General features: G+C 42.8%; 1 protein-coding gene across 1 annotated transcript in view; it reads left to right on the forward strand.

Moving 5' to 3' along the window:
- The first annotated feature begins 1,627 nt into the window (after window positions 1–1,627).
- LOC103125505 (cytochrome P450 3A12-like) overlaps window positions 1,628–19,146 on the forward strand; it is a 32,397-nt gene continuing 14,878 nt past the window's right edge. The window contains exons 1-8 of the mRNA XM_060173362.1: window positions 1,628–1,815; window positions 5,680–5,773; window positions 7,067–7,119; window positions 7,839–7,938; window positions 10,415–10,528; window positions 10,732–10,820; window positions 11,393–11,541; window positions 18,765–18,892. Coding sequence (XP_060029345.1) covers window positions 1,745–1,815; window positions 5,680–5,773; window positions 7,067–7,119; window positions 7,839–7,938; window positions 10,415–10,528; window positions 10,732–10,820; window positions 11,393–11,541; window positions 18,765–18,892 — 798 coding nt within the window. The 5' untranslated portion in view covers window positions 1,628–1,744. The remainder of the gene's footprint in view (window positions 1,816–5,679; window positions 5,774–7,066; window positions 7,120–7,838; window positions 7,939–10,414; window positions 10,529–10,731; window positions 10,821–11,392; window positions 11,542–18,764; window positions 18,893–19,146) is intronic.

Here is a 19,146-nt window from a genome sequence, read left to right on the forward strand (position 1 = left end):
CTGTGTTCAGAAAGTGCCATTCGTAGCATGCTTAGTGGTGGGGGTTTGGCAAAGAAACTAGATAATTTCAGAATACTTCAGAATCTTCATCATAGCCACAAGCCACAAGGCTTGGTCTGAATAGAAACAGCTTGTTTTGGGGGGTCAGAGGGTAGTGCAGCGGGTTGAGCACAGTGGTGCAAAGCACAAGGGCCGGCATAAGGATCCTGGCTTGAGCCCCCGGCTCCCCACCTGCAGGGGAGTTGCTTCATAGGTGGTGAAGCAGGTCTGCAGATGTCTATCCTTCTCTCCCCCTCTCTGTCTTCCCCTCCTCTCTCCATTTCTCTCTGTCCTATCCAACAATGAACGACATCAACAACAACAATAATAACCACAGCAAGGCTACAACAAGGGCAACAAAAGCAGGAGGAAATGGTCTCCAGGAGCAGTAGATTCATGGTGCAGGCACTGAGCCCCAGCAATAACCCTGGAGGCAAAAAAAAAAAAAAGAAACAGCTTGTTTTGAGGGAGCTGCAGTTGACTGTTGGGGCCTTGTTTAACATTCTGATAGTTGAGAAGCTGAAAGAAATGGTGTTTTGAAAACAAGTTGTGTTCTCCTCACTGTGTATGATGGTTGGGTTCAAGGTTGGTATCATATGGGAGCACTGGAGACAGCACCGGGGAAGCTCCATGTATGTGATGTCCATGTGAAATCTGCCATGCTGTCAGGTGACCCATGGGTGGGGTCCTCTTAGCCATCAGGGCTGCTCCTCTCCTCTGTGCTGTCTCTCCTCCTTGGTGTTCTATGGATCTTTCCAGAGAAGAGGCTGCTCCTTGGTCAGGAATCTCTGCAGCTGGCCCTCTGATGCAGTCTCTGGGTGGTTGGCAGGAAGCAGTACGATTGACACCCTTAGGGGCAGCATTATCTTGAGACAGATCCTCAGGGAGCGATCTGGGCAGGCAGTGGTGGAGGCCCAGGGCAGGCAGGCCCTTTCATTGTCCTGGTATCCAGGGAGAAGACAGTCTGGTCACCACAGACACTTGGTCAGGCCCAGCCTGCTCCCAGCATTCTCACCTGCACGTGTCCTGCTCTACCATCCCCTCTGTGCTCCTGCTGTGCATAGAGCACTCTACTGGGCCCTGGGGACATAGTGGGGATGCCACCAGCTGTGCCCTGAAGAGGTTCCCATCTGGTGAGAAGCCAGCAGTGGAGCCTGATGGGACAGGAGATGGGAAGAGTGTTGAGGGGTAGAGCCAGCCCAGAGGAAGAAGTGAAGTAGCTATCCCTGCTTGAGGGGTTGATGGGGGAGACAGAGCAGTGTCTATGGGATCTGGGAGCTTCTAGGGGATGCAAGGACAAATCTCGACAGAGGAAACTGCCTTGGTAAAGATCAGAAGACATAGCTTGTTTGAAGATTTTGGGAGTCTTAGGATGCAGGCAAGCATGGTACAAGGGGTTGATTAGAGGAAACTTCAATCCAGGGGCTTTACTTGAGTTTCTGTAACCTTTGGGCCTATTGCTAATACCAGGTGAGCGGATTAATTATTATTTCTTAAACTCACAGTAACTAGGTTGCTTTGACAACATGAAGGTCCTTGAACCTTTCACAGGTTGCAGCCCTACTCCCATTCTCAGCATATATACTCACTGGGCCAGTTGTTTTCTGCTGGGCTGGAGGGGCAGCTTTCCTGGCACATATAGCAAGACAAGACCAGCTGGAGGTGGGAAAGGAAACAGAGAGAGAAGCTTGGAAGGACAGTGGCCATGGACCTGATCCCACATTTTTCCATGGAAACCTGGGCTCTCCTGGCCATCAGCCTGGTGCTCCTTTATCTGTGAGTGTGTGTTTGGACTTGTGGCTCTGTAACCTGGAACTTGGTGTATATGCAGACCCTTTATCCCTTCTTGCTTTATATGATTATGAAGTGATGGAGTTGATGTTTGAATATGGGTACTTCAAGAGCACTCTCCCATGGGACCACTCACACAGGTACAGGGTGGTCCCAGACTTTGTAGGGGGTGCAGCTGATGCTAGAAACTTTTCATCTTTCCCATCATACTTGTTTTAACTTTGTATGCTATGTCCCCTCCAGGGAATCCCCTCCTCTAAGACTTAGTTTACCCTAGCTTGCAAATTGAAGGGCTGTTTATCCCAAAAGGAGAAATCTTTTTTTTTTTTTTTTTTTGCCTCCAGGGTTATTGCTGGAGCTCGGTACCTGCACCACGAATCCACTGCTCCTGGGGACGATTTTTCCCATTTTATTGCCCTTGTTGTTGTTATAGCTGTTTTTGTTGAATAGGATAGAGAGATATCAAGAGAGGAGGTGAATACAGAGAGGAGAGACAGATAGACACCTGTAGACCTGCTTCACCGTTTGTGAAGCGACCCCTCTGCAGGTGGGGAGCTGGAGACTCCAACTGCTTCGCACCATGTGCGCTTAGCCCACTGTGCTACCGCCCAGCCCCCAGAAGGAGAAATCTTAAATGAAGAGGAGAGCTGATAGAAATCATGAAGCTGACCTGTTTTCTTTCACCTCAGCCTTTCAGTCTTTGTGGAGGGTCAGCATCCATATGGTGATTTTCTCCCTGTTTTTCTATCAATCTCTGAAAGCAATTTGTATTTCCAATACTTTTGCCACCAGGAGATAGCTCAACCAGTAGATTACTTGTCTTGGTGCATGAGACCTGGGTACAAGTCCTAATACAGAATGGCCTTATGATGTTACCATGATCAGTACCAGAAGGAACTCCATGGATTGTGCATCAATAGTTCAGTGTCTTGCCTTTTCTCCCTCTTTGTCTGCCATTCCTTCTTGCCTTTCAAATAAAGAATAAGAAAAATCTCCTTATGGTCTAGAAAAAGTCTTCCCCTTACTACTTAGAGTGAGAATCTTTTAAGTCATGGGAAGAGTGAACACGCTAAGTAAACATAGTAGTGCATTCCTCAAAGCATTCTCACCTCAGATTCTCCTGCGTTTTCAAGTGTTGCCATTGGTCTTGAAGATGTCACAGTGAAGTGAGAAGGACATGCTGAGTGAGTGTGATAGTTGCTGTTGGAGTTGCTGCAGTTTTTTTTTCTTTATTTATAAAAAGGAAACACTGACAAACCATAATATAAGAGGGGTACAACTCCACACCATTCCCACCACCAGAACTCCATATCCCATCCCCTTCCTTGATAGCTTTCCTATTCTTTAACCCTCTGGGAGTATGGACCCAAGGTCATTGTGGGATGAAGAAGGTGGAAGGTTTGGCTTCTGTAGTTGCTTCTTTGCTGAACATGGGTGTTGGCAGGTCGATCCATACTCTCAGCCTGCCTTTCTCTTCCCCTAGTGGGGCGGGGTTCTGGGGAATTGGAGCTCCAGAACACATTGGTGGGGTTGTCTGTCCAGGGAAGTCCAGTTGACATCATGCTAGCATCTGGAACCTGGTGGCTGAAAAGAGAGTTAACATATAAAGCCAAATAAGTTGTTGATTAATCATGAACCTAAAGGCTGGAGTAGTGCAGATGAAGAGTTGGGGGGCGGGTGTCTCCATTTTGTAGATAGCTAGTAGGTATGTTTTAGTTATATTCCAAAAGGCCTGTGGCTATATTAATTTTTTTTTTTCCCTGAGCCTGAAATCTGATATGCAGGTGGGTCCTATTATTGTCTGGGGAGATGATGTCATGGCTGGAAAAAGGACCAGAAAGCTGGATCAGGGAAGAGAGTAGCTCTCAAATATGGGAAAGGTGTGTAAATATTGTTGACTGTAAACCTCATCAATTTGATCTGATCTGTGGCCCATATTCAGCTTAGTAGCCTGCCGCGGACCACCACAGTGGATGAGCAGCAGGAGGGTCAGGGGCCTTGAAGGCCTTGAAGGTGGTTCAGGAGTCGGCGCGAGGGAGAACAGATAGACACCACACTCTATTGGAGGGTGAATCTGGACTCATTTTAATAGTGAAACTGCATTAGCTTTTATACTTTTTTTAGGTTACATTCAGGTTGCCTAGACAACTAGCTCATAAAGAAGTAGCAATAAGCATTATAGTCTTGTGGCTTTGGCAGGCTATATGTTACTCCCCTATTTCTGTAAAGAATGGTACAATACTTTGTATCCTCCTGTTCTCAGGGGAGGTCATACCCAGAATTGTTTTAGACTTTTGCTGAGGGCTATCTCTACCATTAATCTTCTATGGGGGGCATACAGATCTTTGCCTAGTCATGGACCACTGCTCATCTAGGTCTGGTACAGTTTAACTATTAATCTTTCTTTGTTTCAATACGTCAGCTTGTACCTGGGAGGCCTCAATCTCTGTATTCTTTCTTTGAGGGGCGGGTCATAACATGACTTCTTTTGTCTGTCTATGTTGACCCACCTTCTCCACTTTCATAATGTAACTTTCAAATATGCCCCTGTGTAAGGGAGAGGGGGTGCTTCTGACTCTCCATTCCCACCAGGCACTGCCAAAGCATTTATTAATCAATTGTGACAGTATAATTATTTGTAACAATAATGGGGGGGAGAATGCGTCGTCCCACTCTCGTCCTTTCTGCCCAGCTTTCTTGAAGTCTGAATGCAGGTCCAGAGGAGATGACTCTGTCAGGCTCCCTGGCGTTCATGATGGGGGGTGGGGGGGGGCGCCGCAGGAGCCTATGTGACCTCTGCATCCCTGTAGATCTGAGCTCACATTCTGTGGTCATCAGTAGGAACATTCCAACCTGCCCCAATATCAGGACCCATCTTCCTCAGGTGGAACATAGAGTATGTTGTCCAGCCTCCCTTCAGAGGATGGAACATTCTCTACTGTTGTTGATCCAAGTTGAGGGCAAGATCCTATGGGGGCCCACAAAGGGGTCTGTTTTGTTGTTCTTGATATAGATGACCAGTAACAATGGAGAGAGGGATTTATTTGAGGTCTAGGCCCATCATGTCTGTTTGGGAATCTCAGGACTCCCCAAATAGGGCCCCAGATGATGGGGTGGCCTGATAGTGACTAAAGAGTCATTGTTAAAGTATGCCAGTCTCTTGCCCTTATTCAGCTTTTTCAGTCCTTGCTTTTTGATATGGATAGCTTGGGAGTGAATGAGGGAAGTATAATAGGAAATAGGTGAGGAGGGTAGATAAGTTTAAGTAGACACTATTTCTTTATGAACTTCATACTGACTCACTGTAGACTATTGTGTACTCTTGCTTTCAGGTATATATTTTGCCCTAATTTATGGATACATCTGAACATATATGCCCTGTCTCATGGGACCTGGTCTATATCTAGGTTTTGGGACTTTTTTAGGAAGTGAACTACCTGGAATGAAATTAGAGAATCCTATGAAAGGAAAGGTCTCACCCAAGTAATGAGGCTGAAGTGTTGACATTCCATACCTGACATCTCTGGACACAGTCTGAAGTGAAGCATACCAAGGTGGTACTCATTGCGTTGATTAGGTTGGGATTAGCGGATGCAATATCATTTGGTATGAATTGAGAGAAGCATGCAGGAAAGTGAGCACCACTCTAGAGGTTCCAGGACTGGGGAAGTATAGGCTCTACAGAGGAAGTGGGAGGTTCCTGCTGTCTTAGGGTTTAAGAAGGAGTTGCTGCAGTTTCTTCTCCTCCATGTTGCCTCTCAGCTGAGTGTTCCAGTTTCCCAGCTGGTGCCTGCCGTCAGCGTGTGCGCTCCACAGCCCGTGTGATGTGCTTTCTCCTTCACTTTGCAGGTATGGGACCTATTCCCATGGACATTTTAAGAAGCTGGGGATTCCAGGCCCGAGACCTCTGCCATTTTTCGGAACAGTTCTGAGCTACCGTCATGTGAGTGTTGGAGGCCCTTTTTTTCTTCCTGTGGTTGTCAGGAGCAGCTTGGTTGCAGAGGGAAAACATGCCTCCTCTGCAGGAAGTTCTGTGCTTTCCCCACATTCCAGAGCCTGTCACATGTTCCTCCTGGCACCTGACTAGACTCTCTTGCCTGCTGGTATTTACTGTGAGTTTCATCTCACTTGGACCAGTCAACAGTCAGTCTGACTCAACAGAGGATTTGTGTTCCTACTTGTAAACTTCATGAGGAGGATATTATTTTCTCCCAGGTGCACATTTCTAGAGAAGCACATGATCATTAGCTCTAGGAGAGATCCTTGAGGGTGGGCCTGGTCACAACTCGTGAGACTGTGCACAGTAGTGTCAGATCTCCTGTTCAGAGTGCGCACTCTGAGCAGCTGTGCCTCACCTTCCTCCAGGAAATCTTTGAACATTCAATTTATGAGCCAGTCTAGATATACTTCACTGTAGAGGTCACACAAATTATTTCTAGAAAATTCTCTCTAGAACTGCTGACTGCCTACAGAAATGTCCAAAGTCAATTACAGTATTTTTGTTTTAAATTCTTTTTTGGGGAAGCAATGGTTTACAGTATATAGTAAAATACAATAGTTTGTACATGCATAACATTTCTCAGTTTTCCACATAACGATACATTGCTCACTAGGTCCTCTGCTATCATGTTCCAGGACCTGAACCCTCCCCCCATCCCAGAGTCTTTTACTTTGGTGCAATATACCAACTCCAGTCCAAGTTCTGTTTTGTGTTTTCCCTTGTGATCTTTTTATTTTTTTTCAACTTCTATGAGTGATATCATCCCATATTTATTCTTTTGTTTCTGACTTATCTCACTTAACATGATTTCTTTGAACTCCATCCAAGATGGGCTGAGAATGGTGAAATCACCATTTTTAATAGCTGAGCAGTATTCCATTGTGTATATATCCCACAACTTGCTCAGCCATTCATCTGTTGTTGGACACCTGGCTTGCTTCCAGGTTTTGGATATTACAAATTGTGCTGCTATGAACATAGGTATTACAAGTTTTTTCAGATGGGTGTGCTTGGTTCCTTAGGATATATCCCCAGGAGAGGAATTGCAGAACTCCAGTATTTTTTTTTTTTTTAGCCCATGTTGCTTCCTGAGGATTTGGGAGATGGAACAAAAGGTTTATGTTTTACTTCTCATACAAGGAGGCACCCTATGGATTTTTTTTTTCTGTTTTGTTATAATTTGAGATAGGGCTCAATGCAATTAATTTAATAATATCATTTTGTTTCTCACTGCAGGGTCTTTGGGATTTTGATCAGAAATGCTTTAAAAAATATGGGAGAATTTGGGGGTGAGTATTCTAGAAATGTATTTGGCTATTTTCCTCATGAAGAACCCCTTCTAAGTTTAAAGAAGACAACCTTAGTGCAGAATCTTTTGGAATGGAGCCTTCCTTGCATTACAAAGTTGTTGCATGGGGGTTGGGCGGTAGTGCAGCAGTTAAGTGCACATGGTGTGAAGTGCAAGGACTGGCATAAGGATCCTGGTTTGAGCCCCTGTCTCCCCACCTGCAGGAGGTTGCTTCACAGGTGGTGAAGCAGGTATACACGTGTCTGTCTTTCTCTCCCTCTCTCTGTCTTCTTCTCCTCTCTCAATTTCTCTCTGTCCTATCCAACAATAATGGCAGCAGTGACAACAATAACAATAACAACAAGGGCAACAAAATGGTAAATAATGGCTCTCAGGAGCAGTAGATCTGTAGTGTAGGCCCCAAACCTTAGCAATAACCCTGGAGGCAAACAAACAAACAACAACTCTTGATTGTTGCATGGTTGTTTTACTCCAAATGACTCTAGGTATCCAGGTCTACAGTTTGAATCAGACCTGAAGACTTGTAGAATTTTATTTCCTTCTCAATGGCACTAGTCTGAGGCTTGCTAGTATCACTTTGGAGATGTTCTAGTGCTGATGGATGGAAGCAGAGATGATGTCCCATCAAGATGGAAGCCCAGGCTGCATCTGATCCTGAACAAGGCCTGCCGCAGTGTCATCAGCTCTGTTTCCCTATAGGTTTTATGATGGTCAGATGCCTGTGCTGGCCATTACAGACCCAGATATGATCAAAGCTGTCCTAGTGAAAGAATGCTACTCTGTCTTCACAAACCGGCGGGTAGGCACTCATTTGTTTCTGGCTAAAACTGGTTTAATGTTGGGCGGGGGAGACAGCATAATGGTTATGCAAACAGACTCTTCATGCCTGAGGCTCCTAAGTCCCAGGTTCAATCTCCCGCACCACCATAAGCCTGAGCTGAGCAATGCTCTGGTGTTTCTTTCTCTCTCTCTCTGCATCTCTCTCAAAAATAAAATTAATAAAAAAATAATAATAAACTGGTTTAATGTTAAGTCAACTTCATTCCATTTGATAGAGTCACAGATTCCCAGGAAATTGCAAGAAACTGAATAAGGATGTTCCATGCCATGTCATTTTCACCCCCTTTTCCCCTAAGGTTGACTCCAGGATAATCTCAAAGTTGTCAACTGACATTGGCCATAGCCCTATAGCTTATTCAAAGCCTTGTGTGTGTGTATTTACACATGTATGCGTATGTATTTACTACTGTGTAGTTGACCACAACTGTGACTCATAACTGTCCCAGCAGCATAAAGTCATCCCCTCTGATTATTCTTTTAAAACATCATTTCAATGGGGGAAATATGGTTTGTAGGGCAGTTGGTATAATCTCTTATCTCTTCATGATAGTTGTCTGCACACCACTTCTACCACCTCCTGAAGTTCTTCACCATCATGCAAGGGGCCCTCAATGCCCTATCTACTCTCTTCCATATCCTCTCCTTATCCATATCCATATATATCCATATCCATATCTTTTGTAGTCACTGTATACAGTTTTCTATTTCCTCCTAAGAGGTTCTTTAGAAGAACAAACATCTTTTATTTGAATGAGGTCAGTCTTATTCACTTTTTGGATTGGTATGTGATACAAATAAAATTATTTTACTTCTTTTTTTTTTTTTTTAATGAAAAGGAAACTGACAAAACCATAGGATAAGAGTGGTACAACTCCACACTATTCCCACCACCAGATCTCTGTATCCCATCCCCTCCCTTGATAGTTTTCCTATTCTTTAAAAAAAATTTTTTTTTATTATTTATTTATTCCCTTTTGTTGCCCTTGCTGTTTTATTATTGTAGTTATTGTTGTAGTCACCATTGATGTCATTGTTGTTGGATAGGACAGAGAGAAATGGAGAGAGGAGGGGAAGACAGAGAGGGGGAGAGAAAGACAGACACCTGCAGACCTGCTTCACCGCTTGTGATGCGACTCCCCTGCAGGTGGGGAGCTGGGGGCTTTAACCGGGATCCTTACGCCGGTCCTTGTGCTTTGTGCCACCTGCGCTTAACCTGCTGTGCTACAGCCCATTTCGGGGTGTCTCTCTCCTTCTCCGGCAGGGTGTCCTCCAGGGGAAAGGTAACGGGCTGGTTCTTTCTCGCTCACGACAGGGGTGACACGAAGTAAAAGACACCAGGGGACTCTTAGCGTGAATCTAGAATCTGAGTCCTTAGAGTCCCAGAATCCTAGAGTCCGTTTATTGGCAAAGTGGACATGAGTTAAATAGAAAAGCAATGGAGGTAATTATTGTTGCAATATGACAGAAATTACAGGTTTCTTAACAGTCAGCATGCCCCTAAGGTAGGGGGTTGGTATGACAGGAATTGATGAGATACAAGACAGTTATTTTCCATAACACAAGCAACTTAATTATCCAAAGGTATTTGAGAGAAGCATAGGGGTTAAACCCGTAGGGTGAGACAGAGAGAAGATGAATATCAAAAGGCCATATAGTTTGGAATCTCTCTTGTCTGGGGTCTGAGGTGTGTGATGAAGTGTGTGATAAGGTGTGTTCTTCTGTGATCAGAAGGTGACTTTGAATGAGTGAATCTGCGGCCATGTGGCCTGCAGTTAATGGAGGGAAGTACTGGGGTATCTGTGGGCCTGAGAGTCAAGAAGGAAAGAACCAAGTCTGAGTTTCCCCCCTTATGCTCACCTCGGTTGAGAGAGACTTACCAAGAGGTTATCTTCTCAGACCTCCATCCAAAGATGGGGTGTTTCTCCCTAAGCTCTATCAGGATCACACATGTTCCCAACACAGCCCAACTCCCTTTTTAATTTCTTTATTGGGGAATTAACGTTTTACATTCCTCAGTAAATACAATAGTTTGTACATGCATAATATTCCCCAGTTACCATATAACAATACAACCCCCACTAGGTCCTCTGTCATCCTTCTTGGACCTGTATTCTCCCCACCCACACACTCCAGAGTCTTTTACTTTGTTGCGATACTATTTTACTTCTTAACACAAGATAGTGAGATAACGAGGTCATCACTGTGACACATAGGCTGCCAGATATCAGACCTCACACTTTTAGTTGAGTGCCCTATACACTGTACCATCTCCAGGCTTTGTGATCCACTTCTAGCCACTGGCCACTTAGCTGGCTGTTAAGATACATAGATTATGTTGATAAGTTGAAAATAAATGACCATCTAACAAAAATTTCTGTTATAGTTGAGATCTCCAAAATTCATGTGGGGCAAAATGTCTTTTCTTTTGACTCTAGACATTTGGTCCAGTGGGATTTATGAAGTCTTCCATCAGTTTATCTACGGATGAAGAGTGGAAGAGAATACGATCACTGTTGTCTCCAACCTTCACTAGTGGGAAGCTCAAGGACGTAAGACTTTCAGTTAAAAACTCAAGTAATGAATATGGGGACAGGTAGACAGATAACCTCATAGTCTCTTGCCAAGGGGAAATTTGCAGAGAAGAGCTTCCTAAAAATATGACTTAGAAGAAAACAAAAGATTAACTATACATGTTAGCTGCAGAAATTAAGTGTGTGCAGTCACTTGCGGTAGTCTTGTGTTGTGTGCACAGATGTTCCCCATCATTGTTCAGTATGGAGATGTGTTGGTGAGGAACCTGAGGAAGGAGGCAGGGAAAGACAAGCCTGTGGACTTGAAAAGGTAAGTCGCAGTGCAGCTGTGGGGGCTGAGGCCTCTGGGGCTGAGGAAGAATGGAGTGGAGGAAGCAGTCTTGTGGGTTCAGGAAGGATGCTGTTCCTGCAAACCCCAGGTCAGGGGGACTGCTTGTTATGTGTGCAGGGAAGTAACTCTAAACAGAGACCCTGTGGGGAGGCCAGACCCAGGTCAGTGCTACCTTTCTGGCTGCCTGTTGGAAGAGTCTGCTGTTGGCCTCTGCCTGCTCCACCTCAATGCTTGTCCTACTGTAGCTGCCTGTACTCAGAGAACAGCAGAGTCATTGATGCTGGGTCTCTTTGCCCCCATGATTGGGCTCCTGCAGGTCAGAGGTGACCCTCACCTGCCTTAGTGTTCCCAGCACTGTGCCACCTGAGAATCCCCTCATGAGTGAGTGAGAGGGCAGCAGAGGCTGCAGGGCTCTGTCTCTGGCTCTGAGTGTGTGGTGTTCCCTGTGTTGCCTGGGCTGATGCTTTCCCAGCACTTCCTGCAGCATCTGCTGTGAGTGGAAGGCAAGGAGGTGGGGGTGTTACTGTGCATGTCTTTCTCCTTCTCCTCAGTGTATTTGGAGCCTACAGCATGGATGTCATCACAAGCACGTCATTTGGAGTGAACGTTGACTCTCTCAACAACCCTCAGGATCCTTTTGTGGAGCAGACCAAGAAACTGTTGAGATTTAATTTCCTTGATCCATTAATTCTTATAACATGTAGGTGGACTGCTATTCTTTCCTTCCTTCTTACCTTGGCATGCCATGCCTTCATTTTTATTTTTCATTTTATTTCTTTATTGGAGGGATTAATGGTTTACAGTCAATAGTAAAATACAGTAGTTTGTACAAGTGTAATATTTCTTTTTTTATTTTTATTTTTTATTTATTTTTTTATTTAAGAAAGGATTAATTAACAAAACCATAGGGTAGGAGGGGTACAACTCCACAAAATTCCCACCACCCAATCTCCATATCCCACCCCCTCCCCAGTAGCTTTCCCATTCTCTATCCCTCTGGGAGCATGGACCCAGGGTCATTGTGGGTTGCAGAAGGTAGAAGGTCTGGCTTCTGTAATTGCTTCCCCGCTGAACATGGGCGTTGACTGGTCGGTCCATACTCCCAGTCTGACTCTCTCTTTCCCTAGTAGGGTGGGTCTCTGGGGAAGCTGAGCTCCAGGACACATTGGTGGGGTCTTCAGTCCAGGGAAGCCTGGCCGACATCCTGATGACACGTGGAACCTGGTGACTGAAAAGAGAGTTAACATACAAAGCCAAACAAATTGTTGAGCAATCATGGACCCAAAGCTTGGAATAGTGGAGAGGAAGTGTTAGGGAGGATACTCACTGCAAACTCTAGTTTACTTCTGCTTTCTTACTTTGGTGCCATACTCCAAACTCAGTCAATTTCTGCTTTGCATTTCTTCTTCTTCTTCTTTTTTTTTTTTACATGCATAACATTCCCCAGTTTCCCATTTAACAATACAACCCCCACTATGTCATTCATCATCTTTCATGGACCTGTATTCTCCCCACCCACCCACCCACTCCAGAGTCTTTTACTTGGGTGCAATACGCCAATTCCATTTCAGGTTCTACTTGTGTTTTCTTTTCTGATCTTGTTTTTCAACTTCTGCCTGAGAGTGAGATCATCCCATATTCATCCTTCTGTTTCTGACTTATTTCACTCAACATGATTTTTTCAAGGTCCATCCAAGATCAGCTGAAAACAGTGAAGTCACCATTTTTTACAGCTGAGTAGTATTCCATTGTGTATATATACTACAACTTGCTCAGCCACTCATCTGTTGTTGGACACCTGGGTTGCTTCCAGGTTTTGGCTATTACAAATTGTGCTGCCAAGAACATATGTGTACACAGATCTTTTTGTATAGATGTGTTGGGTTCCTTAGGATATATCCCCAGGAGAGGAATTGCAAGGTCATAGGGTAGGTCCATTTCTAGCCTTCTGAGAGTTCTCCAGACTGTTCTCCACAGAGGCTGGACCAACTGAAATTCCCACCAGCAGTGCAGGAGGGTTCCTTTGACCCCACACCCTCTCCAGCATTTGCTGCTGTTACCATTTCTGATGTATGACTTTCTCACAGGAGTGAAGTGATATCTCATTGTTGTCTTTATTTGCATTTCTCTGACAGTCAGAGACTTGGAGCATTTTTTTCATGTGTTTCTCAGCCTTTTGGATCTCTTCTGTGGTGAATATTATGTCCAAGTCCTCCCCCCTATTTTTGGATGGGGTTATTTGTTGTCTTGTTGTTGAGTCTGGCAAGCTCTTTATATATGTTGGTTATTAAACTCTTAACTGATGTATGACATGTAAAGATCTTCTCCCATTCTGGGAGGGGTCTCTTGGTTTGGGTAGTGGTTTCTTTTGCTGTGCAGAAGCTTTTTAATTTGATGTAGTCCCATAGGTTTATACTTGCCTTAGTCTTCTTTGTAATTGGATTCGTTTCATTGAAAATGTCTTTAAAATTTATGCGGAAAAGAGTTCTGCCAATATTTTCCTCTAAGTATTTGATAGTTTGTGGTCTAACATCCAAGTCCTTGATCCACTTGGAATTTACTTTAGTATTTGGTGAAATACAGTGATTCAGTTTCATTCTTCTGCATGTTTCAACCCATTGTTTCCAACACCATTTGTTGAAGAGACTCTGCTTTCCCCATGTAATAGTCTGGGCCCCTTTGTCAAAGACTAGATGTCCATAGGTGTGGGGCCTCATTTCTGGGCTCTCAATTCTATTCCACTGGTCAGTGTGTCTGTTCATGTTCCAGTACCAAGCAGTTTTGATGACAATGGCCCTATAATACAGTTTGAGATCTGGGAGTGTGATGCCTCCGGTTCTGTTCTTTTTTCTCAAGATTGTTTTGGCAATTCTAGGTCTTTTCTGGTTCCAGATAAACATTTGTAGCATTTTTTCTATTCTCCTAAAAAATGTGCTTGGGATCTTGATGGGGATAGCATTAAATTTGTAGATGGCTCTGGGTAATATATTCATTTTGATGATGTTAATTCTTCCAACCCATGAACATGGAATATCTTTCCACTTCTTTGTGTCTTTTTCAATTTCTTTGAGTAGTGACTCATAATTTTCAGTATACAAGTCTTTCACTTCTTTGGCTTGGTTTACTCCTAGATATTTTATTGTTTTTGTTGCTATAGTAAAAGGAATGGATTTCTGGATTTCAATTTCTTCTAACTTAGTGTTTGCATAGAGGAATGCCACTGACTTTTGAATGTTAGTTTTATAGCCTGACACCTTACTGTATTGCCTGATGATTTCCAAAAGCTTCTTGCTGGATTCCTTAGGTTTTTCCATGTATACTATCATGTCATCTGCAAATAGAGAGTTTGACTTCTTCTCTTCCAATCTGTATCCCTTGAATTCCTTGCTCCTGCCTGATTGCTATTGCAGGAACTTCCAACATTATGTTGAATAGTAATGGTGATAGTGGGCAGCCCTGTCTAGTACCTGATCTGAGTGGAAATGCTTCCAGTTTTTCACCATTGAGTTATGATGTTGGCTGTAGGTTTGCTATATATAGACTCCACTATCTTCAGGAATTTTCCATCTATTCCCATTTTTTGTAGTGTTTTGATCATAAAGGGATGTTGTATTTTGTCAAAGGCTTTCTCTGCATCTATTGATATGACCATGTGGTTTTTGGTCTTGCTTTTGTTGATGTGGTGGATCACATTGATTGATTTATGTATATTAAACCAACCTTGCATGCCTGGGATAAACCCCACTTGGTCATGATGAACAATCTTTTTGATATACTGCTGTAGCCGGTTGGCTAGAATTTTGTTCAATATTTTCGCATCTATGTTTATCAGAGATATGGGTCTGTAGTTTTCTTTTTTGGTTGTGTCCCTGTCTGCTTTTTGTATCAGGGTGATGTTGGCTTCATAGAAGCTGGCAGGGAGAATTCCAGTGTCTTCAATCTTCTGGAAGACTTTTAAAAGTAGAGGTATTAGTTCTTCTTTGAAGGTTTTGTAGAATTCATTTGTAAAACCATCTGGTCCAGGACTTTTATTTTTGGGGAGATTTTTGATAACTGTTTCAATTTCATTAGCTGTGATGGGCCTGTTCATGTTATCCACTTCCTCTTTACTTAGTTTTGGAAGTTGGTAGATATCTAGGAAATCGTCCATTTCTTCCAGGTTTTCTATCTTGGTGGCATATAGTTGTTCATAGAAGCCTCGCATGATATGTTGAATTTCTGTGGTGTCTGTTGTGATATCTCCTCTTTCATTTACTATCTGATTTATTTGGGTCTTCTCTCTTTTTTGTTTTGTGAGTCTGGCTAAAGGTTTGTCAATTTTGTTTACTCTTTCGAAGAACCAACATTTACTTTCATTGATCTTTTGTATGGTTTTCCTATTCTCAATGTTATTTATTTCTGCCCTAACTTTAGTGATTTCTGTCCTTCTGGTTGCTTTAGGGTTCCTTTGTTGTTCTTCTTCTAGGTCTTTAAGATGTGCAATCAGGCTGTTTATTTGTGCTTTTTCTTATTTCCTAATGTGTACTTGTATAGCTATGAACTTCCCTCTTAGGACTGCTTTAGCTGTGTCCCAAATATTTTGATAGCTTGTGTCTTCATTTTCATTGAACTCTCGAAACATTTTGATTTCTTCCTTGATTTCCTCTTTGACCCAGAAGTTGTTAAGAAGTGTACTGTTGAGCTTCCACATTTTGGGACTGTTACTAATCTTTTGTTGATTGTTAAGTGTTAGTTTAATTCCACTGTGGTCTGAGAAGATGCTTGGGATGATTTCAGTGCTCTTGAATTGGCTGATGCTATCTTTGTGGCCTAACATATGGTCTGTCCTTGAGAATGACCCATGTGGATTTGAGTAAAATGTGTATTCCAGTTTCTTGGGATGAATGACTCTGAAAATGTCCAATAGTTCTAGTTTATCTATCTCTTCATTTAGCTCCCTTATGTCTTTACTGATTTTCTTCCTGGATGATCTGTCAAATTGATAGAGTGGGGTGTTGAAGTCCCCTACTATGATTGTGTTACTGTTAATATATTGCTGTAGCTCTTTCAGTAGAAGTTTGATGTATTTAATGAGATGGCTTCTCATTGGGTGCATAGATGTTAATAATTGTTAAGTCCTCTTGATTGACTGATCCTCTGAGCATTAAGTAGTGTCCATTCCTATCTTTTTTAATCTTATCTATTTTAAAGTCTATCATGTTAGATATGAGAATAGCTGTTCCTGCCCTTTTTTGTGGGCCATTGGCTTGTATGATAGTTTTCCATCCTTTCACTTTAAGTCTGTGTTTGTCTTGTTGAGTTAGGTGAGTTTCCTGTAGACAGCATATTGTTGGGTTGTGTTTTCTGATCCATCTTCCTACTCTGTGTCTTTTAATAGGTGAATTCAGGCCATTGACATTTATTGATATCAAAGATTGAAGATATTTTAACGCCGTTCTTGTAGAGTTTTAGAGTGTTTTGATATATGTCCTATTTGTGGTGGTCTAGTTGTTTATAGGAGACCTTTCAGAACTTCTTTTAGGGCAGGCTTGGTGATGGTTGCTTCCTTCAACTCTTGCTTGTCTGAGAAGTTTTTGATGCTTCCATCTAGTCTGAATGACAATCTAGCAGGATATAGTATTTTTGGCTGAAAGCCTTTCTCATTGAGCACTCGATAGATATCTTGCCATTCTCTTCTGGCTTGTAGTGTTTGTATGGAGAAGTCTGCTGCTAATCTTATGGGTTTTCCTTTGTAGGTGACTCTTTGTTTTTCTCTTGCAGCCTTGAGGATCCTTTCTTTATCCTTATTCCTTTCCATTCTAAGTATGACATGTTTTGGTGTCTTTAGGTCTGGATTAATTCTGTTTGGGACCCTCTGGGCTTCTTGAATCTTTATGTCTTTGATGTTGTCTAGACTAGAGAAATTTTCAGCTATTATGGCCTGGAGAATGCTTTCTTCCTCTGGTAAGCCAATAATGCGTATATTGTTTCTTTTGAAGTCATCCCATAGGACTCTGGTGTTATTTTCAGCTTCTCTTAATCTCTTTTTTGAGATCTCTTACTTCTTTTTTAGTTGTCTCTAATTCTGTCTTCAGCCTCATAGATTCTATTCTCTCTGCCCTGTACTGCTTTCTGGAGTTCGTCTATTTTGTTGCCCTGCTCTGATACTGTTTTAGCTTGTTCAGCTAGTTGCATTCTTAGCTCAGCGATTTCAGCTTTCTTCTCTCTAATAACAATGAGATAATTAGAATTTTCTTCCATATTCTCATTTGTTGTTCCTGCATTTCTGATTACAATTTTTTCAAATTCTTTACTCACTCCTGTTATTATTTCCTTAGCTAATGTTTGGATGTTGAACTCGTTGTTTTGTGCTTCACCCTCTGGAGGACTTTTAGCTGGACTCTTGTCCTGGTTCAAGTCTCCAATATTTTTTCTTGTTGTTTTAACCGTTTTACATATTATGTTATGAGTTCCCTTTATCAGTACTTTTCAAATTATTGATCACTATTGCCTGGATTGACTTGTGTCTAAGTAAGTTAATTAAAGGGTTCACAGTGGTGGAAGTTAACAGTTTTTTCAATCCCTGAGTTGGAGCTCAGTGGTTTAAAAGCCTCTTTTTTTTTTTTTCCTTCCCTGTAGGCTATGGGAGCCTGAGGGCTTTTAAACTATCAATAGGCTTCTTAGCTTAATCACTGACTCCTGACCAAGAGATAAAGCAGGGTGTGGCAGAGATAATCCAGTAGTTATGCAAAGAGACTTTCACAGCCCCTCAGCTATGCCACGGAGGTATAGGTCTTCTCCTGAGTTTCCTGGTTAGATCTCTGTTCCCTGGTGTCCCTCTCTGCCACTGCTCCAGATTCTGAGGGTAGTAGCAATGGAGACTCAGAGTTGCACCTGGTGAGTCTCTGGGGAGTCCTCTTCTCCCTTAAGCTGTCCCCTTGTTGGTGGAGCAGACTGGAGGTGGTGTCTCAACTGATAAACTGCTGAACTGTTAGCAGTCACTTAATCTCTCCTTAGGCTCCTCTCTCTTCTCTGTCACCAGCCACATGTGTTTGTACTCATGGGTGATTTACTGGGTTCCTGTGGTCATTCTAGTCCTGTCTTGTTTCAGTCCTGGGTGGTCTCCTTTGTTATTCCTAGTTTTTCCCGGAGAGGAGAGGAGAGGAGAGGAGAGGAGAGGAGAGAAAGTGATCTGCTGCTCGTAGCTCCGCCTCCGGAAGTCGAATCTCCCCTCCATGTGTAATATTTCTCAGTGTTCCACATAACAATTCAACCTCCACTAGGTCCTCCTTCACCATAATGTTCTAGGATTTGAACACTCCCCACACCCCCAGAGTCTTTTACTTTGGTGCAATGCACCAACTCTAGTCCAAGTTCTGCTTTGTGTTTTTCCTTCTGTTCTTATGTCTCAACTTCTGTCTGTCTGTGAGTGAGATCATCCCATATTCCTCCTTCTCTTTCTGGCTGATCTCAACATGATTCCTTCAAGCTCCATCCAAGATGAGATGAAGAAAGTGAATTCACCATTTTTATAGCTGAGTATCATTCCATTGTATATATTTACCACAACTTTCTCAGCCACTCATGTGTAGTTGGACTAGGTTGCTTCTAGGTTTGGCTATTACAAATTGTGCTGCTATGAACATAGGTGTACACAAATCTTTTTTGGATGGGTGTTTTTATCAAAAAAGATCTTAATCAGTGGATCAAGGCTAAAAAGGAATTTATTTATTTATTTATTTTTTTTGTCACTCCAAAGATATGGAAAGGGGCTCACTGCTGAAGTGATGGCCCACCCCTGTACTTGCCCTTCTTAGTGATGGACTTGGCAGGTCATGAAGGGAACGGATCTTATGGATCTTGGCTGAAAACTCTGATTGGTATGGGTAGTTGAAACTTTTCCTGGTAAATTTTGTATTTTTACTGTTCTTTTTCCCCCTACAGTTCTTTTCCCATTCCTTACACCTGTTTTTGAATTATTCAGTATTTCTTTGTTTTCAAGAAGTGCCACTAATTTTTTCATGAAAGCCATTAAGAGGATGAAAGAAAATCGCATCAAAGATCAGCAAAAGGTAAGATTTGGTGGTGGACACTTAAGCATTTTCACTAGTTCTTGGACTGTTTGTGTATGATTTGTTTACATCTGTATATTTTACAGTATGTAGGGGATCTAGGGATTAGAGTAGGAGAATTCTATTTTTTTTTTCCCACCAGGGTTATCACTGGAGCTTGGTGCCAGAACTATGAATCCACTGCCCCTGGAGGCTATTTTTTCCCCACTTTTTTTTATTGGGTAGGACAGAGAAAAACTGAGAGGGATGTCCCC

Source organism: Erinaceus europaeus, chromosome 15, assembly GCF_950295315.1.
Source record: "Erinaceus europaeus chromosome 15, mEriEur2.1, whole genome shotgun sequence".
Lineage (NCBI taxonomy): Eukaryota > Metazoa > Chordata > Mammalia > Eulipotyphla > Erinaceidae > Erinaceus > Erinaceus europaeus.